General features: G+C 35.3%; 1 protein-coding gene across 6 annotated transcripts in view; it reads left to right on the top strand.

Moving 5' to 3' along the window:
* The window catches only part of DNAH12 (dynein axonemal heavy chain 12), a 60,370-nt gene that overhangs the window by 27,778 nt on the left and 10,221 nt on the right, over positions 1-22,371 (top strand). For all 6 annotated transcript variants that reach the window (XM_064432611.1, XM_064432609.1, XM_064432610.1 and 3 more), the window contains 27 exons: positions 614-733; positions 1,500-1,688; positions 2,347-2,498; positions 3,205-3,343; positions 3,430-3,596; positions 4,658-4,913; positions 5,101-5,400; positions 6,110-6,288; positions 7,845-8,037; positions 8,177-8,338; positions 9,641-9,835; positions 10,634-10,767; positions 10,994-11,156; positions 11,608-11,688; positions 12,747-12,923; positions 13,293-13,424; positions 13,852-13,941; positions 14,930-15,070; positions 15,204-15,445; positions 15,784-15,931; positions 16,838-16,983; positions 17,382-17,596; positions 18,488-18,680; positions 19,494-19,686; positions 20,120-20,292; positions 20,794-20,934; positions 22,062-22,220. In XM_064432611.1, the coding sequence (XP_064288681.1) occupies positions 614-733; positions 1,500-1,688; positions 2,347-2,498; positions 3,205-3,343; positions 3,430-3,596; positions 4,658-4,913; positions 5,101-5,400; positions 6,110-6,288; positions 7,845-8,037; positions 8,177-8,338; positions 9,641-9,835; positions 10,634-10,767; positions 10,994-11,156; positions 11,608-11,688; positions 12,747-12,923; positions 13,293-13,424; positions 13,852-13,941; positions 14,930-15,070; positions 15,204-15,445; positions 15,784-15,931; positions 16,838-16,983; positions 17,382-17,596; positions 18,488-18,680; positions 19,494-19,686; positions 20,120-20,292; positions 20,794-20,934; positions 22,062-22,220 (4,580 nt within the window). The remainder of the gene's footprint in view (positions 1-613; positions 734-1,499; positions 1,689-2,346; positions 2,499-3,204; positions 3,344-3,429; positions 3,597-4,657; positions 4,914-5,100; positions 5,401-6,109; positions 6,289-7,844; positions 8,038-8,176; positions 8,339-9,640; positions 9,836-10,633; positions 10,768-10,993; positions 11,157-11,607; positions 11,689-12,746; positions 12,924-13,292; positions 13,425-13,851; positions 13,942-14,929; positions 15,071-15,203; positions 15,446-15,783; positions 15,932-16,837; positions 16,984-17,381; positions 17,597-18,487; positions 18,681-19,493; positions 19,687-20,119; positions 20,293-20,793; positions 20,935-22,061; positions 22,221-22,371) is intronic.

Here is a 22,371-nt window from a genome sequence, read left to right as displayed (position 1 = left end):
TAGCTAGTGGCCATTTCCATTCTGTTACCCTTGGTAGGAGGTGACTGTTCTCTCATGACAAGCACAGTTAGAATGAATATGTGGCTCTTGGGACCAGTGTGAAGAGATAAAATGAGAATGTCAGCTAAGACTTGAAACCTGCTCATAGTTTTCATCTTCTTATTTTAAAAAGTAAATTAAGTATTTAAAACACTGATTAAAAAGTCTTCCCAAGACAATTTTGTATATTTGTTTTCTTTAAAGATCTCATGTTGCATAAGGAAGTACTTTTTTAAGTTTTAGAGGAAATGTGTAGTTCCTTGCAAGCTCAGTGTGACATGCTCAGAATTTTGCTCATGTTTTGCTGTAGTTAATTCTGTGGGTTTTGTTTTGGTTAGGATGTTTAATTGCAGTGTTCACATGGTAGCCATGAACAGGGTTAACAAGCTAAAGATCTTGGCATTTCAGTGACTGAGGAGGGCAAATGATCTTTTGAGTAGAAATCAGTGTAAACCTTGCCTTCTAGGGTGTGTTTAGAATTAGCCAGTGATCTAATTGTTTTAGTATTTTATCTCTGAAAGATAAATTAACTAAAAGTATGTAAATATGACATCCAACTTTTTGAATCTCTTAGGAACTGGTACCCACGAGTGAGATCAATGTTGTAGTAGCTCTCACACGGATTTTTGAAATGTTGATTTGTCCAGCTGTGCAAGAAGATCCCACCAACAAAAGCATCCGTGCCTGGATTATGGTTGGTTTTTTAACATGGAGTGAAATGTGTATTTGTTTCTCTATATCCTGGTTTTCAAAACAATTTTACTAATCCAAGTAACTTTAATTTGTGAATAAGAGACATGTGAAACAATTCTGCTACCTCCTGGCTCTCTCTCCCCATACTCTGGAGGTACCTAGATGAGATGGAAGTCTTACAAGTGATAAATATGATTAAAAATGTTACTCTTTTTCCAATTAAATAGGATAGTGCTTTTATTAAATTTCCTTTTTAAGTAACCAAGAAGTTAGCAAAAGCAAAGAGTCTTCTTTCTCTTAAAGGAAATAAATATTTGTGCAACACTGATTGGCTTGAGAAAAAATTTCTATGTAAGAGGGTTTTCTGACAGTTGTATTAGTTGGATCCTGTGTCTGACCTTATGTGATTATTCTTATGAAAAACCAAAGAAAACAGAATGTGAAAGTAGTTATTTAAAATTAAATTACAAAATTCCTAGATCCTGGTTTGTTGTTAGAACTCTTCTCAGGCTTTTTCATCTGACATACTGCTGTAGTCAGCGGCCTTTATTTTTTGTTCTCTCTCTCTTTCTCTCTTTGAGTAAGATTATTTGTGTCCTCTGTCTACAGTCAGATTTCTAAATCTCTTTAGGCCAGGGGTATTCAAGGACAATTGCTAACGTTTTTCTGCTTAACTATATTTTTTAGAGCTATAGTTGTAAATCAGACTACAGGGTTCATGTATTGTGTCAACTTATGATACAGTTACTACGTTTTTGCCTTTGCAGGGTTGTTTTGCTTTTGCCATAATCTGGTCCATTGGCGGAATTTGTGATGGTGACAGCAGGACAATTTTTGATAATTTCTTGAGGGAAACTTTGTCTGGGGAATCTGAAACAAATCCTGTACCAGAGAATTTGGGAACGTGGGAGTGTCCCTTAGAAGAGAAAGGCTTGGTCTATGACTACGTGTATCAGGTAGGATTGGCTTCTGCATCCACTAAACAGATTCTTACAGTCCTAATAGAAGGAAAATGCAGCCAGGTGGGTTTTTAACTGCACAAAGCCTTTTGGATGTTGTAGAGTGTTGATTGAATTAAATCCCACAGTACATTTTTCATTTCTTTCTCAAATACCAGTGTACTGACCAATTTTTTAATAAAATACTAAGATGTACATTTCAGTTATATTTATAATACTGCCACTGCATATTTCTTCTGTAACCCAAGCTCAGTTGGCAGATTCAAATCTGATTTTGTTTAGAAGGAATAATGTGGACTGTTCAGAAGGAGAGCAGAATATTAAGCCCATAGGTAGTTTGTCTTGCAATGTTTGTTTATAGTGCCTATTGGACTGCTTTCTTTTGGTTTTTCTATTGTGGTTTTCTGTATGTATGTATCTTCTTGGTTTGTTTTCACTGAACAAAGCTTTTAAGAAAACAAAGGAGTCTAAGTTTAGGTATGTTCTTTAATTCTTTGTTAGTGAGGTAAAGCAAACTAAATATGTGAACTTTTGAAACATCAAATATTCATTAATTTCTTAAAATCCATTACTTTAATTTTTCAGAAGTGAAGTAGTAGAGAAAACCCTTCATATGTATAACACCGATTTGTTCTACTTCCGTGTTTCTTCCTAGCTCAAAGGCAAAGTAGGTTGGGCTCACTGGAATGAATTTATTGAACAAATTAGTTACAGTGATAAAAATGTGAAGATTCAAGATATTATAGTCCCAACCATGGATACAGTTCGCTATACCTATTTGCTAGACCTGTTCATTACCCATGGAAGGTAAGTTGCTTCACTACAAATTTCTGAAGTGAAATTTGATCATAGGTAGAAATATCTCTTGTTCTTTCCTTTGAGTTCATTGTTTTTATCAAACCCTCAGTTTATTTGGCCTTTTGAAACAGACATTTACTACAAACAAAAAAAATCTGTCCAAAAGTCTGATTTTAGGTTTTCTGTGAAACCTTATTACAGTCTAACTTTACTATTTGAAGTCTGATGATGTGCTTAGGACAGCCCAAAAATTGTTGCACCCTCTTTCTACTTTGGCAATTAAATACATATTTTAGGATTTTTTTTCTTTGATTAATCCTATGAAAATCATTTATATTAGTCATGGTCACATAATATAAGAGAATAAAATAAAAATTAGCCTCAGCTTCCAAGGCGGAAAGCTTTATAAAATTTGATTTAATGAAAGACCTATCAAGAGAAATTTACCTCCCCTGTGTGTTCATATACTCCCAACACCAATAGAATGAGGGAATTAAAATGTTTATTTATCCTCCCATTTGCTTGATGGTGGAAGCAAACTAAAATTATGGCAGGGTTTAATGAATGTCTTAAAACACTTCAGTTTCTTCTTTAGGCAAGTAATGTTTTTAGAGGTAGAAGAGGAAGGGCAAGTTAGTAAAACCTTTAACTTCTAGCTGCTTTTAGTTTACAATGTTAGGTTTCTGCAGTCTCTGTGCTTTATTTCTTTGTGAAGACCACTGCTTCTAGTGGGACCAACAGGAACTGGGAAATCTGTGTATGTCAAGGACAAGTTAATGAACAACTTGGAAAAGGAGCGCTACTTCCCGTTCTTCATTAATTTTTCAGCTCGAACCAGTGCCAATCAGACTCAGGTTGGTAGAACAGATTATTTTGGTCTCAAGAGATTGTGGACATGAATGTGTAATCTGTGTTCTGAGTGATCCTGTTTGCATTGCAGAACATTATTATGGCCAGGCTAGACAAGAGGCGCAAAGGAGTTTTTGGCCCTCCAATGGGAAAAAAGTGCATTGTTTTTGTAGATGATATGAATATGCCAGCTTTGGAGAAGTATGGAGCACAGCCTCCTATAGAACTTCTAAGACAGTTCTTTGACCATGGATTTTGGTAATGATTTGAAATACAACTGAAAATGTTTTGTTGATGTATTTGCTGTTACGCTTATTTGTTCCCTTGAATTTTATTTTCAAAACTTTTCAAAGTGGTTTGTAAATGTTAATGTAAATTTAGTATATATAAAAATTATTTAAAGTTGAAGCAACTTCTGTTTTACTAAGGACTTCTCAGTTTAGGAAGTTCATGATCAAATTAATTTTGAGTGTTTTAGAATGTTCTAGTGCTGAGCAGCAGAGTCAGTATATGTTAAATAAAATTATTCATTTACATCTTGATTATTTTAACTTTTTCTTTTCCAGTGTAGTTCCTTGTTCTTTTTCTTTCTCTTTCTCCTTAGAATGAGTTGGCAGTTTTCTGTACATATCTATATATATGCAGTTTTATAAAACTTCTGATTTTATTTCTTATATTGGTTTCCCTATTATCCATGGTTTTATCAGTAAAATTTTTCTTTAACAAGATCTCAAATTTATTTTTTTTAAATTCACAGTGAAATCAGGTCTGATAATAGGCATGAAATAAAACAAGTTGAAAGTCTTCCCTGCTTTTGAGGTTTTTGGCTTTGCTTATATTGGAAGATTGGAACAGGTGTTTTCCTGAGTCTGGATCTTTCTACAATTCCAGGCACTTCTCAAATACAGCTGCCCTTGTGATTCCAGGCACTGCTCAAATATCTGTTGCTCTTGAATAGATATATACCTTGATACATTACAGCTTTAATGCTCAAAATTTCATACCAGAATTTACAGAACACAGTTTAAACAAATAGTATTTCTTTTGGGCCATAAAATGATATGTTGAGATTAACTGGCACACAGTTAAAGGACTAGTTGGTTTTTTTGGTTTTTTTTGGGGGAGGAGGGGTTGTTTGTTCTTAAAAAGATAAAATATATAGAAATATATATTATATTACGTAATGCCTACTATGTTTATATATATTTTTTAATACTTTTTTAATGCATGCAGGGGCTGGTCTGTCATATAGATGCATCTAAAGTGTAACAAATGTATTATGTCTGTATTTAAGTGTCACGTGGCATTTTATTTTGAAGGTATGATTTTAAGGACACCTCTAAAATCACCCTTGTTGATGTCCAGTTGCTGGCTGCCATGGGGCCTCCAGGGGGTGGGAGGAATCCTGTCACCCCTCGGTTCCTGCGCCACTTCAACATCTGCAGCATCAACTCTTTCAGTGATGAGACAATGATCCGCATCTTCTCTACTGTAGTAGCTCTTTACCTCAAGATGAATGAATTTCCTCCTGACTTCTCCACAATTGGAAATCAAATTGTCACTGCCACTTTAGAGGTAAGAGGCAAATACTTCCTGGAGATTTCCTTCAATTTGTTCATTGAAGTTCCTGTGCCTTTACAATAATGTAGTGTGAAAGGGGTTTTTTTTGAGAAATAACATTTCAGAAGGCATTTGGGAATTATGATAACAATGCAGTCAGTGTTACTTTTTTGATTTTGTTGTTCTCTATTGTTATCTGAAGGTTTATAAGAAAGCCATCAAAAATCTTTTGCCCACACCAGCCAAATCTCATTACACTTTCAACCTGCGTGACTTTTCACGGGTTATCCATGGCTGTTTGCTCATTAAGAAAAGCTCAGTTCAAAACAAACACGTGATGATTCGGCTGTTTGTACACGAGGTGTTTCGTGTCTTCTATGACCGTCTGGTGGAAGATGATGACAGAACCTGGTTGTTCAATCTAGTGAAAGACATTGTGAAAGACCATTTCAAAGAAACATTCGATAGAGTTTTTGCACACCTGAAGGAAGGAAAATCATCTGTGAGTATCATGATTAACCTGTTGCAAAATAATTGGTTTTTTTTTCAAATTTAGGACATGAGAGTTAAGCGTGGGTGAAATTTTGATTCAAATGCACATGAAAGTTTGAGTTGAATTTGGCCAAATGTCTTCATAAGGAAAAAAATGTAGAAATGAAAATTGTTTGGGAGGGTTTAACAGTTGTACATGAGCATTATTTTAAAAAAAAATTACATTTAAAATGTGCTACTTTTCCTTAAAAGAAATTTGTACATCTGCATCCTGTGATTGTTACTACATTTTAATATCTAAAATGCTGTGTAGTTGTGTTGTGTGTTATGCCTTGTCTTCATATTTTTTTTGTTGTTTGTTTTTTGTATGTCCTTTGTAGTTGCTTTCATGTATAGAAGAAATAACTTTGTGGTCTTAGTTATCCATTTCATAGTATACATCTGCATGAATTTAGTGTAATCTGAAGGTCATGATTATGAGACTGTTAGTGGCTATTTGAGCCAATTGCTTTCCAAGAACAAATTAAGAATAAGTGTATAGCTCAATGCAGGAAGAATAATATTGAGGGGCATGTTGTCTGTGAGTCAAAATATTTTGGTGTGCTTATTCTTGTATCTGGGGTATGTCTAAATTCTCCTTTGTTTTCCAAAATTACAATGAATAATATATTCATTAAATATTAAACTTGACTACATAATTTGTTGAATGTTTGCCATAGGTAACAGAAGAAAACATGAGAAGTTTGTGTTTTGGTGACTACATGGATCCAGAACTTGAGGGAGATGAAAGACTTTATGTTGAGATTCCAAGCATTGAGGAGTTCGGTGATGTTGTGGAGCAGTGTCTGGATGAATATAATCAAACCCAGAAAACAAGAATGAACCTTGTTGTTTTCAGGTGTTTATGATCTGTTTTATTAAGAGCTTTAAGCTGTAGTTGATAATTCAGTATATTCAATTTTGTGGACTGTGGTTTATCTCTATATCTCCTCCCCTTTATGCATCCTTTATAGTGTTCATGGTGTTACACCTTTATGAATGGAAGTAAACTGATTTTTTCTTTATGTTTCTCCTTTTTCTATCTGAAAGTAAATAATGAGAAGCTTTTCTCCTAAGGGGCTTTGAATATTTTCCTTAGTTGTTATGGAAACATTGTGCAGTGAATCAGGTAGGTGCTGTACTTCTCCTGGGCCTCTGTCACCAGTGAAGATGGATGTCACTGGACTGTCATTCCCCAAGGACAAGCATCTCAAGAGGGAGATGTTCACAATCATAGCTGTCTGTCTGCTCGGGTGTTATGCAGCACAGCCATGCACCCAGCTGGTGCTGCAGCTAATCCTGTGAAATTTTAGACTCTGCAGGCCCTTATTGTTACCTTAACTTGTGATCATGCAAGAGAGAGATTAGGAGGTCAAGCTCCTTCTTCCTCCCTGCTGCTAGAGATTACCACCTCTTCATATTTACCAGGGAAACTTGACACGTGGATACTTCGTGAAGGTGATTAGGGTTACTTCAAACAGTTCTAGTAGCAGCTTATTTTAGTCTGGGTCATTTTGCCAAGCTGGATTTCTGAGAGCCAGTATGTACAGCTAGGCTCTCAGTTTGAAGAGCTGGCAGTCTCTGATCAAAGACGTCTTCCTGGGTGTAAAAGCAATATTCCAGTGACCTCACTGAACAGCAGCCAGGAGGGCATATTTGACTGCAGCCTTAGAGTTCAGTCTCATAGATAGCATCGGAATTTGTTTATTTTATTTTTCTAACCAGGAAAAAGAAACAAGAATTTATATTTTTTTAAATGTTTGAAAGTTTTTTTGAGTCTACTTTTAATGGCTGCTCAGCTTGCTTTAATTACCCCATGCCCGGTGCTTAAGCAGGGGATCTCCTATAGGTCTTGCTTCATATTCTGAGATAAATCATGCCTGAGTTTTGACAAGGACTCTCAGTGACATGCAGATACTGCTTCCTGAGGATGTTCCAATGTCAATTCCACATAAAAGTTATAAAACACTGTCAGAGGTAGAGGAAAGGGAGATGTTTGTTGATATGAACCATGTTCCCCCAGTGATTACTTTAAAAAGATACTGAAATTGCTACTCTTCAAGAAAGTTAAAATTGGTGATACTGCTGTTATTTTGAAATAGAGAAATAATGTTTTTCATTTCCTTTAACACGTTTATCCTTATAGTGCTCCTGTTCTTACCTCTGCATGTTCTTTCTAGCAATTTGTAGTAATTTAGCTACATACTGGTATTTGTATAATAGAAGAATTATAAGTTTTACTTTATTTTGTGGTTCATACCCACTCTCTTTCTTCCTCTTCCTCTCTACCCCACCTTCCCCTGCATTCAGAAATTTGTTTTGGAGATGCTACTACTTGATTTGTTCCCAGATTTGTGGGTGCATGGTTACCCCTGTGTTTGTGCTCTTTGTGTGATCAGCATGTTCCTGCTGCAGGTACATGTTGGAGCACCTGTCCCGGCTGAGCCGCATCCTGAAGCAGTCCGGGGGGAACGCGCTGCTGGTCGGAATGGGAGGAAGCGGGCGGCAGTCTCTGACCCGCCTGGCAGCCTTCATGGCAAGAATGTGTGTTTTCCAACCAGAGATTTCCAAGACCTATGGTACAAATGAGTGGAGAGAAGATCTGAAAGTGAGTATTAATAACCTGTCTACGTTTTGACTTAATTTTGTTTTGGAATGTGCAATTTTGTTTTGGAATGTACAGTTTTGTTTTGGAACGTACCATTTTGTTTTGGAATGTACAGTTTTAACTTTTGTTGCTTTTTCAGAGACTTCTGAGGAGTGCAGGTGTTAAAGGCTTGAAAACTGTATTTCTAATCACAGACACACAAATTAAAGAAGAAAGTTTTTTAGAAGACATTGACAGTGTCCTCAACACAGGAGAGGTTCCCAATCTTTTTGCAGCAGATGAAAAACAAGAAATTATAGAGGTATCTTTAGAAACTCTCTTTCATTTCAGCTCTCTTTTAATCTACTTGGTCAGTTCAGTGTGAAATGTGGATTTTGGACATTTGCACTTATTTCTGTGACTTCTTTTTGAGACTTTAGATAAATCAACTTAGTAAACTTATGGGGTAGTTTATGCCAACTGCAAGCTTTAATTCTGACCTAGTGCTCTGTTCACAAACACATCAAGTTGTGCATGTAGAGAACTTGCATTGTTATGAATACCCCGTGGCTGTAGTTATTTTTGTAGTGTATTGTGTAGGACAAGATTGTGCATCATAATGTTTTCATTGATCAGTGAAGTGCAAAGAGGTGACATTTTTATTGGAACACATGGTCTACCTTTCTCAATAGACTCTTTCTCTCTGGAGCACTAGAGCATTGTTAGACAGAATTTCATAGTCCTGAAGAGACAAGGTGGGCAAAGGTGCTCCATGACTTTAGGTTCATAAGTAAGGATGTACTCAGGCAAATTAAAAACAAAATTAACTAAAATCAGGCTTGGATTTTCACAATGGCAGTCACAATTTGGGAGGGAGAGGCATCAATCTTTGTATACATCAAGTTGGAAACTTAATGTTAGCAAACAATATTTGGAACTGCATGCTGTGCTGTCTTCCTGTCTCTGTGATGTTTTTACTAAATTAAGTAGGTATGCTTCTAGTTGACTTTCAAAGTGGTTCTTAGTACACACAAAAATGTTCTTTATTACAATCTCTGTATCACTTGATAGATGTTACTACTGGTTTCTCTTGCACTTAAATTATGGCGCATGTTGGATTCATGTATCTTTCAAAGAAGTTAGATTATAATTCTTGTGATCTTTTTCTGTTACTATTTCATTCTTACCAGGTATATAGTGGCAATATTAAAATAATATGGCTCTTTTCCAATTTTGCAGTTTGTGTGAACATATTCAGAGGGTATATTCTGGAACTTGGTAGCTATCCACAATGTGCCAGCTGGAGCAAAGTTGGTTTTTATTCATTTAAACCTGCTCCCTCCAAAGAATTTTTCTTTTACTCTGTTGTTATGATCTACTCTCTGTTGCTCAGAGCAGCAGATGATCATTTCTGGGACACTTTAAAATGCTGAAGGAGTCACAGATAAATAGTGCAATACTGTTCTCAGACAGTATTTATTACTTGTTCTGGTTTTCTACTTTATTTTGCCCATTTCATTTCCACTAAAAAATTTAATTTCCTGGTGGTGCTACCATTAATAGGATTGCTATAGGACTTCAGATGTGCTGAATGAGAATTTATGTAACATTTTTTATTCCTAAGGGTGTTCGTGCAGCAGTTCAGGCTCGTGATAAAGGTGAAGAACTCAGTCCCTTGGCCTTGTATGCCCTTTTTGTGAACTTCTGCAAAGAAAATCTCCACATTGTGGTGGCATTCAGCCCGATTGGAGATGCTTTCCGCAATCGTCTGAGACAGTTTCCCTCACTCATCAACTGCTGTACTATTGACTGGTTCCAGGTATGGGAAAATATTTATATTATTTCCTCAAAAATTTGCTTCAGCTCTCTAACACTTTGTATTTTTAAGTGCCATTAGATTTTCTTTTGTCTTGCAGAAGTACTCCTTGTTTTTCAAAATTTTAAAATTGCATAAGCCTTTTCTATAATATTTTGGGAGCTCTTTGATGTGTGATCTCAACATTTCTACATCCAAATAAAGTTAAATTTTGTTGCTACACATTTCTGAAGTATAAATAGTCTTAGTTTGATGATGGAAATTTGCAATTTTATTACATAATGTGTATATTTTAAAGGACAAGAGAAACCATTTCATTGTGACTGTAAAATTATCCTAATTGTGGCTGCCTATTAAGTAGGTCATCCATTGTAGGAACGATTAGCAAATACAAATCCTGGTGCTTAGCAGTAGATCTTTTATAGCAGAATAAAACTTGGAGAAATAGTATCACTGTAAGCAGTATTGCTCTCAGTAAAGCACAGTTAGCACTATAGCTTGGCTCAGTGCTGATGTCAATTAATTTTTCTGCCAAATGTTGAATAGACACAGAACTGTTTGGATGGAGTGTTTCTGTGTAGCTTTGAGCTAGCATATCAACCAGGAGTTGCCAGAAAAGATTGCATGGGTGGTGACCTTGCTGCCTGAGCTAAACAACCCTTTTATCAATTCATTGTTCTTGAGACACAGCTGGGACTAGTGTCTCATTCTGGTGGTTTGGATGGTAAAACTTGATTTTAGCATCTGAAGACTGCTAACAGTTGGATTTTACAAATTCTTTCTTCCTCACTTCTCCCTCAGCCATGGCCTGAAGATGCCCTTGAACGTGTGGCTAGTAAGTTCCTGGAGACACTTCAGCTCACAGACACTGAGCGTCAGGCAGTTGTACCCATCTGTAAATACTTTCATACTTCAGTTTTGGCACTCTCTGAAAGGTCAGTCTATGGCTTTTGCAAACAATCATAAAGTATTAGGTGACTGAGTTTCAATGCTACTCATTTATATATTAAAATTAACACAACTATTTGCCTTCATAAAAATTATATAAAATCACTGAAGTTGTTAATTCTTATCAAACAGTTACATAACTTTGCTAGTGATAAACTAAAAAATAAATCAAAATTTAAGTTACTCTTTCTTTTTTTTTTACTTTGTAAATAGGTTTTTACAAAGTCTGGGACGCCATAATTATGTTACTCCTACTTCTTATCTTGAGCTTATTGCTGCATTTCAGAAACTTCTTACTGAGAAACGTGACAGTGTAATGAAAGCCAAGAAGAAATATGTGAATGGGCTGGATAAACTAGCTTTTGCTGAGTCACAGGTGAGTTACCACAAATACGGAACTGAAATTAGGAAATGTTTGTCAAATGCAAATCTTTTTTTGGAGAAGTCGGTCAAAAATGTTACTTCAGATTTTGTTTAGCTCAATCTTCAACAGTAAAACTAACAAATGAATTTTGCCTTTTCTTTTCTGCAATCACAGAACTTGTGCTAAAGCCATAGATCTCTAAGCATGTATTGTTAAATAGTGTATGACCAGAGCTGTCATTTCCTTGGTGGTAAACAGGTGACTATAAGTGATCCTAGTTCTAAAAATTAGACATTGTATGTAGGAGAGAAAAATAAGTCTTGGGAATGTTTTGATTTGGAACTGAATGTTACATCCTTCTATCAATAAAGTAGTCATTAGATAAAATCTAGGTCTTAAAGAAATTGCTGGAAATTGTGCTTGACCCTTCTGGAGCCCACCTGATTCTTTTGTATTTGCATAGGTTGGTAGGATGAAAATAGAATTAATTGAGCTGCAGCCCAAACTGGAAGCGGCTAAAGTGGAAAATGCAAGCATGATGAAGGTAGAGTTATACAAATAAAGCTTTGTGGCTTTTATTGTAAACATGTGTCTTATTTCACTGATGTGTGACTTCCAGAAAGTAGGAGTTGAATTGAGGTTTTTGAGCTCACTCCTTGTTTACAGAGGTTTACAGTATTCTGAAACTGGTTTTTTATGTTTATAGCCTTAGAACAGAAATAAAATTTCATTCTTTATATAAAATACATTCTCTGGATATACAGTCATTGCCTGAGCTCCATGCTGCAGGATGTTAGAGGAACTTTGATGCTAATAGTGATTGAATCAGGTTTCCCAAGTTGATTCACAAACATTGTGAAAACCTCAGATAGTTTTTCCATGTGACCAGATATGAGGAAACAAATCAGAACAGTTTTGTGTGGTCTGTCTTTGCAGGCACAGGGATTATATTATTGATTTAAAAAGGATCCTGGGAATTTAGTGGGATTTAAGATCAAAAATCTTGGGTGTTTTGAAAATTCCAGTATATGAAAATGCACACATACTTATCCAGGATGTGACTGTTCCATCACCAAAAAAGCATGATTTAATTGGCATGTTATACACTTGTTTCTGATTGCTAAGTGTTTTTACAGGTACAGTGATATCTCTTCTGCCTCTAAGTAAACTGAATGTCACTTCCCTAGAACTGCAAAGGGAGTTGGATAAAGGCTTGACTTATCCCTGAAAAGAAAATAAATTTCAATAGTCAGTGTTACAGACTATGAAGCTAAAACTCCCTGTGAAAGCTCATCCCTTTTAGTTACAGTGTGATGTGCAAACATGAGGAGCTGCTCCTGAACTTCAAACGTATTTTAAATAGCTTTTTTTGAGAGTAATTTAATATTATGCAGTTTATCTACTGTTAAAACTCCATTTGGATGTTGCAATATGTTGAGAAATCATTCCCTTAACATAAATTGAAATTATGTTAACATATTAAAAATTTCTGTGTTCCCTTTATATTTTACAGTATTCTGTAAGTTCTGTAGTAGATAATTTCAGTTTATTTGATCACTCACGGCACGATATAAATAAAGCCCACTCATGGTTTTTCTTTAGATTATAGAAGTAGAATCTGCAGAAGTAGAAGAAAAAAGAAAAATTGTTAAAGTGGATGAAGAAATTGCTACAGCAAAAGCTGAAGAAGCTCAGGCACTGAAAAATGAATGTGAGAGTGACCTGGCAGAGGCACTACCTGTCATGGAGGCTGCAATTGGTGCTCTTGACACTTTGAAGGCAAGCTGATCTAAATCTCAGCATTTGAAAGTGTTATGTAGCTCTATAATGAAGTAGGAATTTAGAAGAATAAGAGATGACACAAAAGTGTATAAAAAATATTCTGACCTGGAGTTTTTAAAGCATAATTTTATTTAATCATTAGTTTACAGTTTATTAGCATTAATTTAATTTTTTTTCCTCTGCATAGAGGATAGTGGTGGATATTGTTAATCATGATGGTAACATTGTATCATCCCTTCTAAAAGTCCTCTGTTACCACTTATGTTCATTGGTAACAGTGTTATAATTCCTCTTTTTTTCTATCACTTCATCTACTGAGTGCTGAAAAAGATATAATACTTCATATATTTATTTTATTTTTTTTAGCCTTCTGATATAGCAGTTGTCAAAACAATGAAAAATCCTCCATCTGGTGTCAAACTTGTCATGGCTGCTGTCTGTGTCATAAGAGAAAAAAAACCTGAAAGAATTACAGATCCTTCAGGATCTGGAGGCAAGGTAAAACAGCAGATGATAGTCTGAAATAAAAATGTAATTCATGTTCTTTCCAATGCTTATCCAATAAGCAAGATAACCCATGGTCCATTCAAATAGGTAAATACTTATAGCCTCCACCCAGGATTTTACTAAAAACTTTCCAAATTTTTTAACGTGATTTTATTTTTTAATTAAGATTTAATTTGCTTTACACATTTCTTTTGAGTAGATAATGCATAACTTCCCTGTGACACTGTTTACTTTTGGACTAAAGTATGATTGGAAGGAAATGTTTTATCTGACAGACTATCTGCTTTATTGGCCTCTCAGGGAGATACCTGATAATCAGTATTAAATATTCATGAATTTTAATTAAATTAGGTTTGTAATTGTTTGTATGTGTATTTGTTTTAAATCCTGAAAAGGTATTTCCTACTATGTTTTGTAGATTTTGGATTATTGGGGTGTAAGCCAGAAAATGCTTGGCAACATAAATTTCTTAAAGGAATTGAAAGCCTGTTCTGAGAAACCCATTCCGGTAAGGCTTTTTCAGTAATTTTTACCACACACTTTCTTGCAGGGGAAAAAGCAATAAAATGAGAAAATACTTTATTGCAGGCATCATTTGTCCAAATCAATCAGTTTCTTCTGAGCCTGTGTCCTTTTAGCCTCATTTCACATATTCTGTTTTGGGAGTTGCTGGGGTTTTTCAGTGGAACCAATGGACATTTGATCCATGTCCAGTCTTCCTATGCCTTTTTTTTTTTTTTTTTGTTGGTTTTACTAGATCAACCATTCAGCATTATAAACTTCTTTTTATAATTGACTGTCCATTGCTGCCTTTCTTAACATATTTTTCTAATTGTATTATTTTTTATTAAATGAATGAATGATGACAAAATGGGTAATATTTTGTTAATTATTTTGGCAGATATACAATAAATGCAAAAATGCACTAGCTATATAACCTTTCAAATATGATCTTTTCTCCCAAAAGTCTTATTATCCAAGAGTGTGATTCTTGCCCTTGGCTGAATTAATTGGAAGTGGAATATGCTTTGTCCTTGATAGAGTATACTTTGCCCTTTATAAAACTGATCCCCAAAAGTAGGCACAAGCAATTACATTCTGGATTACATTAGGAAAAATGCATTTTTATAGTGTCCCCAATGTTGTGTATTGAGAAAAAGATAGCAAATAATGGAATTGATGTGTTTTGCATAAAGGGCAGTGTAAAGTAAGGCTTCTCTGTGACTGTAATGCTCTTAGAACTTATGGAGCTACCACTTGGAAGATACAGCAAATGCATGATTAGAAAGGGTAAGGACAGGATTAGAATGAAAACAGGAAAAGACTATGAAACATGATAAGAAGATCAAAACAATCAAATGAGCAGTGATTTCTACAACAATTATTATGGAATAGTTCTTTCTTATTTCATTGTGTAGAGAAATGGCAATGAATCAGTTCAGTTTTGAGGTGTCAGCTGTGAAATCTGATGGGCTATAAATGCTTTTCTTACCCAGGAGGCTGTCATGCAGAAAATTCGGACTGAATACCTGACTAATCCAGAGTTTGATCCACAAGTGGTGGCTAAAGCTTCCTCAGCAGCAGAGGGTTTATGCAAATGGATTAAGGGAATGGAAGTCTTTCACAGGGTATCAAAGGTGTGGTTTTGATCCTTGCCCTTTGGTGCTGTAGAATCTTCCTTTGCTCCGTGTATTCACCCTAAGCATTGTAGTTAATAATAAAATTACAAAAATGTACTAAAGCATTTGTGGGTTGGTTGTAATTGAATAGGAGATTGAACCCAAAAAAGAACGTTTAAAAGTGGCAGAGGAGTCCTTGGCAGTGACAATGGAACTGTTGAATCAGAAGAGAGGAGAACTTGCAGAAGTTGAAGGCCGTTTGGCTGCTCTGGAACAAACCTTTGCTGAAAAGACAGAAGAAAAGGCTCGTTTGGAATTCCAGGTTGATCTGTGTGCTAAAAAACTGGAACGTGCAGAGAAGTTGATTGGAGGCCTTGGTGGAGAGAAAACAAGGTCAGTTTAAAGTTCGAATGTCAGATAAAACAACCACTTTAGAAATAGAAATTGAAATCACGTTCTCTAAGCCTTAAATGCTGTGTTTGTGTCTGAGGACTGTAACACTAAAGAATGTCTGGCACCTTGAAATTTTCCTAGTTGTTTTTAGCATAAAAATGTGGGCAGCAACATTGGGAGATTGTAGCAGAAATCTCTTCAAAATGAGAATAGAACACATGAATGAGGTTTTAATATTTTTCACTATTATTACCTAAGATCAACAAAACCAAGTTGATTTTTGACATCAATATCATTAGTGTGGAGGTTTCAGTATGACTTTTTTCTGCTTTTCATAGATGGAATCAAGCTGCATGTGATCTTCAAGAGGAATATGATAATCTGACAGGTGATATTCTGATATCAGCTGGTGTAATAGCATATCTGGGAGCTTTTACTGCTGGATTTCGACAAGAATGTACCAAAGATTGGAGCAAACTGTGCGAGGTTAGAAGGATGTCTTAGAGTTAAATAAGTGTTTTGGGTTTTTGAGACTACAGTAAAAGGCTTCAAAAATCCCTTGTAATTTACCTAATATTAGCCTAGTAAACCTCATAGGATCAATTCTGCTGATCCAATATTTTGTAGATTTGAATTTAATTCAATAATGGATTAATTATGCACTTATAATTTACTCCACAATAGCATATCAGAAACAAGAGACCATCACTGATTTTGTAAGGCTTGATTGTTACTAAAGTAAAATCTCATTGTTTTCTATATTTTGCCTTTAAATAAAATAAATAAATTTAAAATGTAGTTATGTGTAATGTAAAACATTCTATAATTTATGCCATCAAGTGTTTGTATGTTAGATGGTTAATTGTGTGGTTTGCAAAGGGACACTTCCAACATAGGGACCCTAACTCAAACCTAACCCTAACTCTAATCCTAATGGCATATGAATGCCATAATTCATAAATCAAATAAATTAATAAATAATTGACAAATCAAGTGATATGCAAGCACTTAAAAATGCATGAAACAGTAACAAATCGGCACTGTATTGCTGTACTGATTTAATGGAAGATATAATTAGATATTTCCAACTTTTATGTATTTCTTAAGTCATAACTTTATGTAACAAACCTCCCACATTATGAATGTACCAAAAACTGGACAAATCTTACAAAATTTGATGAAAGAATAAATATTTAGTGGGAAAATGTAGTTAATTATCAAAATTATAATTTTATTTTCCCCAGGATTTTTACTTATACGTGACCTATTTCAGTTTCTTAAAACAAAATGCATATTGTATTTTTGGCTTGAATTGGTATTTAATAAAGATATAAAGAAACCCAGAATAAAGAAAAACATTTCTTTTGTTGGGTTTTCCCTCTTCTTTTTCAGGAGAAAGAAATCCCTTGTTCTGAGAACTTCTCTTTGAGCAAGAATCTTGGTGACCCAGTAAAAATAAGAGCCTGGAATATTGCTGGTTTGCCAACTGATGTATTTTCTGTAGACAATGGGGTCATTGTTGACAATTCAAGACGTTGGTAGGTGACAAAAAGGTTTCATTTCAAATCCAAGCAAGTTCCCACTTAAAAAAAGATAATATATCTAGAAATAGTGTAGCTTCTGTAGAGCAATATAATTTAAAAAGAAGTGGAATCTTTATATTCCGGGTGGAGGTAGAATAATATTTTACAATAATTCTGTATTCTGGTTATTTTGTGAAGATTGTTAAAATTTTTTGCAACTTTTACAGCTATTTCTGCTATTACTTTTCAAATTATTGTAAAACACCTATGCATCCATTATTCACTGATATCTTAAAATAACAAAATTAAATTGTATCACTTCTTCTCGACAGTCTAATACAGAAACATGTAAAATGGTTTACAATTTTGGAATATACCTGCAAGCACTGAGGAAACTGTCCTGTGTTTTCTAGGCCATTAATGATTGATCCTCAAGGTCAAGCAAATAAATGGATCAAGAATTTTGAGAAGGACAACCGTCTGAATGTTATCAAGATCAGTGACACGGACTACATGAGGACTGTGGAGAACTGCATTCAGTTTGGGACTCCACTGCTGCTCGAAAATGTTGGGGAAGAATTAGACCCATCTCTTGAACCTTTGCTGCTTAAACAGACATTTAAACAAGGTACAGCAGAATTAATTTAGAACCCTGAAAGAGAGGACATTAATGTTCAGTTTCTAGTCTCTGGCACCACCTGATGTTTTTCATATTGCTCTCTTCTTGCCTTAATTCTGCCTCTGGTAAGAGAAGGGTAATTGCACAGCAGCCTGAAGTTTTGCTTTTTAATAAATGTTATTCCTGCCTATCATGAAAATGGTTTTATGTGAAAACCTTTACCAGATCACTATAGGGGACTAAAGAAGTTCTGTGAAGGAAACATTGTCAGTGAAATTGTTTGGCTTGTTCATTTTCATATTTTTTTGTCAAATGATAATATTTGCTAAATTTTGCACAAATAAAACAAATAAAGTTGTCAAGACATTTTGCTTAAGGCATAGTTTTCACTGTACTTAGCAAGTAGCTAGAAATTTGGTTTTCTGCTTTTCCTCCTGTTAGATGACAAAAAAGTGCACATAAAGAAAAATTTTTTTTCCCCTTCCTTCTTACCTAGTTTGTCTTTATTGGTTTTCATGGTCAGAATTAAAAACAAAAGGAAAGTAAAGCTCAAACACTTTTTTTTTCTTTGTGGTTTCCTCTTTCAGACAAGTAATTCAATGAAAGAATAGTCTCTAAGAATAGAATATTTGGGAATAATTCCACAGCTCTCTGTTGCCATCTCTAGTTTTTGTATAAGCAAATTGGAAGCACAGTGGTGATAGGATTGACTTGATTTCATCTGCTGAGAGTGATAAATGGCCTCATTGAAGTCTGTGAGAATTTTTCACACTATCAGATATATTTACTAAATTTACTTCTCTGGAAATTTGTCATTGATGAGAAGTTTGCCTTTATTTAATGACAGAAGATTTTTTTTCTATGAATAAATTTTCTTACTGTTTCTCTTCTTAACTTCAGGAGGTATGGATTGTATCAGGCTCGGTGAGAGCATTATTGAGTATTCCAGTGATTTCAAGTTTTTTATTACCACAAAACTAAGAAATCCACACTATATGCCTGAACTTGCTACAAAAGTTTTATTACTCAATTTTATGATCACACCAGAGGGACTTGAAGACCAGCTGCTAGGTATTGTTGTAGCAGAAGAGAGGTAAGTCTCTCTTTGTGGTAAACAGCCATAAAAGGTTTTTATGGCATAATTCCCACGAAAGAGAAATTAATTTACTGTGTAGAAGAATGGATGTTACATGGTATAAAGTTTGCTCAGTAACAGCTTTAAATTAAAATTTAATTATTAAAAAAAAAAAATTGTTAGGGGTAAGTGTCCACAAGTTAATTAAAATAGCAGATGTGAAATCATTGTTTTTCATGGCAATTTTCTCCTGAAATATTCCTTGAATGTTAGAAAACTTTGTAAATATTATTTGAATCATTACTGTTATTTTTTCAGTGTGACAAAGCATAGACAAAGGCGTAGAGGGTATCATTTTAATTTTGTATTAAATAAATGCAAAGTACCTCTGAAACTGATTATGGATCATATCTGAGCCCTCACAGAGGCACAGAAAACAGTATCTGGGTTGGGCAGGCATGTCTGTGTACCTGGGGTAAACTGTGTGCTAACAGAAGTGTTTCCAGCAGTAAACTGGCTCTGTGTATCACTTGGTGGGTTTTTTTCAGGCAGCAGCAATACAGTAAGAGAAAAGTAGGATGCACTGCCATTTTCAAAATGCTAAGATGTTAAAGATTAGGCCATCATTTCCAAATACTGAGTAGAAGTAATGCGAAGAAATCTATACTCCCCAGTATAAATAGATGTTAATAACAAAAAACCTCCTTGAACTGAAAAGAATATTCACAAATAACTTCCTGTAGGAAGAGGGAGTAATTTTCATGGGCTTTTTTTGCAGCTAGTACAAGATGAGCATTGACTGATTTTGGTTTTTGTGGTTTTCTTCCTTAGGCCAGATTTAGAAGAGGAAAGAAATGCTCTCATTGTTCAGTCCGCAGCCAATAAAAAGAATCTACAAGAAATTGAGAAGAAAATTTTAGAAACTTTAGAGTCATCTGAAGGTGATATTCTGGAAGATGAGACTGCCATCCAGATCTTGGATTCTGCCAAAGTCATGGCTAATGAGATCACCAGAAAACAGCAGGTAAGGAGTGTGCATGTGTGCTTCCCTCAATAATACTGAGAAATTAAATGCTAAAATTTGCAGCCAGCAGAAGGTCTCTGATTTGAATGCATAGCACAAGGATCAAATTCTGTGCTAGTGAAATGGAAAAAGAAATGAAATTGGATTTGTTCTAGAATCTTCACTGGCAGTTTATTCAGTCTGTAAAATGTTTTAAAGTGTGTGTGTCTGTAGTGCAGGTAAATAGATCAGGCAGTGCTGGGGTAGGGCCAAGTGCTCATTTCACCTACTGGGGTGGTGCCTTCTGGAGCAGAAAAGTTACAGCGTTACTCTGGTGCTGCAGTGCTGTATGGCACTATTTTGGAAATGCTATTAAGTAGTAATATTTTCGTAGAACATGAAGAGTATTAAGCCTATTAGGAGCTGTTGTTTCTCCCCTGCTGCTGGTGTGCAGATTGCAGAGAAGACGGAGCTGAAGATCGCGGAGTCGCGGGAGGCGTACCGGCCCGTGGCGCAGCACTCGGCCGTGCTCTTCTTCAGCATCGCTGACCTGGCCAACATCGACCCCATGTACCAGTACTCCCTCAGCTGGTTTGTCAGCCTCTACATCAGCTCCATTCACGACAGGTAAAGAGGGGCTGTCTGCAGAGAATAAGGGGGTTTCATTCTCTTGTTATCAATAGTTTTCTCCATTTGGAAACAGTTTGCCTCATTAAATGCAGGATTTTGAAGGAAAATAGGGTTTATTAATGAATTAATTTATCATTTTAGTTACTGTTAAAACAAATTATGAACTGTAAGGATGTGTTATATTTAAGTATTTCAAAAATGTGACTTAGTGTGAAATCAGGTTCTGAAATAGGCTCCATTTTGATGACTGAGTGCCACCACTGAACTGTGGCAAGTTGATTTCAGCTTATTATTTTACTTGGGACTTCGAAAAGTGCTACAATCTTTTAAAAATACAGGGAGTATAGTTGAAATTTTGGGGAAACTGCCACCTAAGTCCCTTCTGGAGCCTGTGGATCTGATATAAATCCTCCACAACCCTAAATAGATGAGATTTCTTAATGGATTGTATATTTTATTCAATTTGAAGTCTCAGTTTATCACTTCTTTTCTTTTTAGTAATAAATCCAAAGTTTTGAAGAAGCGACTTCAGTATCTAAATGACCACTTCACCTACAATCTGTACTGCCAAGTCTGTCGTTCACTGTTTGAAACAGACAAGCTGCTCTTCTCATTTCTATTGTGCTGTAATCTGCTCCTGTAAGTTCATTTTTGTGAAGTCTCTTATTAACAGAAACTAGTGATTTTATCCTGGAAGCAGGTACTGATGAGATGGAATGTTCTTGTGCACATAATAATGCCTTTGGAGTAAGGTCATAAACACTCTGGGCTTTCTAAGATGTGTAATAAAAAACGGAAGAGTGTGTGAGTGCATGTATCACTACTACAGGACTTGTTATGAAAAAAAAGTGTGCCCATTTGTCAATGGTTTTGTGAATGATAAATCTGTCTTTAAAGGATCTGGGTAGTGTTACATACATTTTGACATTATTTATGTCAAAAATAATTTCTGTTATTTAAGAAGACATTTTTGAAAGGAAACTTAGGCAGTAATGTGTAATGCCAACAACTTCCAGGTCTTTGTCTTTAATTTTTTCTCTTCTCTTTCTGTTACCCTTTTGCATTTACATATCATGTGATCTCAGATGCTGTCTTCTCCTTTCCACCAGCTTTTTAGTTTTCTTTTCCTAATTTTGTGTGAATAAATTATGAAAGGAATAATATGTTCAAAATTGCGCAACCATAATGTGCATACTTAATTAATTGTAGTGTCTGCTCATCTCTACATGCATGTTCTTCCTGGGCCAATCTGTAAGGGTACTGTAATCGTAGAACACATTATTTTCTGCATAGCCTTTAAAAACCAGGAATAATTGCACTTTAAAAAAAAAAAAGAAAGGCAGATATTAGGAATAAGTTCTTCACCAAAAGCATTGTCAAGCACTGGAACAGGCTGCTCAGGGCAGTGTAGAATCATCATCCCCGGAGGCATTTAAAACCTGTATAGATGAGGCAGTGAGGGATAGGGGTTAGTGATAGCTTGGCAGTGCTGGGTTAATGGTTGGACTTGATCTTAAAGGTCTTTTCCAGCCTAAACAGTTCATTGATTCTAAGATTTACCTCTTGAAACCCTTACTTTAGTATTAATCAGACATTTTCACCATGAAATTTTTAATAATATAGCATATTGAGATCTGATCTCAGCTCTTACTGAAGCAGAAGCATTCCTAAAGGACAGTGAAATGTAATTAGTTTAAAACCACTGTTTATAATATGTAAAATTATATCTCAATTACTGTTTGTTGTTTTTTTATTTACATATATAGGGCTAATAAAGAAATAGAACATCAAGAGTTTATGTTCTTACTAACTGGAGGTGTGGGTCTCAAGAATGAGCACAAGAATCCAGATCCATCTTGGCTATCAGATAAGAGCTGGGATGAATTATGTCGTGCCAGTGAATTCCCAGCTTTGGAAAGGCTGAGGTATGGTAAAATACTGATGGGAATTGGCCTGAATTGGTTTTGTCCAATGCATACATAACGTGCTGAAAGAAATGTTTGCTGTGTTTTCCAAATCAGTGCCAGAATGCAAATGGGGTGAAACCAGCCCCATTTTTTCATTTCATGTTTGCAT

Source organism: Passer domesticus, chromosome 9 (genome assembly GCF_036417665.1).
Source record: "Passer domesticus isolate bPasDom1 chromosome 9, bPasDom1.hap1, whole genome shotgun sequence".
In the NCBI taxonomy this organism is placed as follows: domain Eukaryota; kingdom Metazoa; phylum Chordata; class Aves; order Passeriformes; family Passeridae; genus Passer; species Passer domesticus.
Note: the sequence above shows the minus strand (reverse complement) of the source record. Positions and strands in the feature narration are given on the sequence as shown.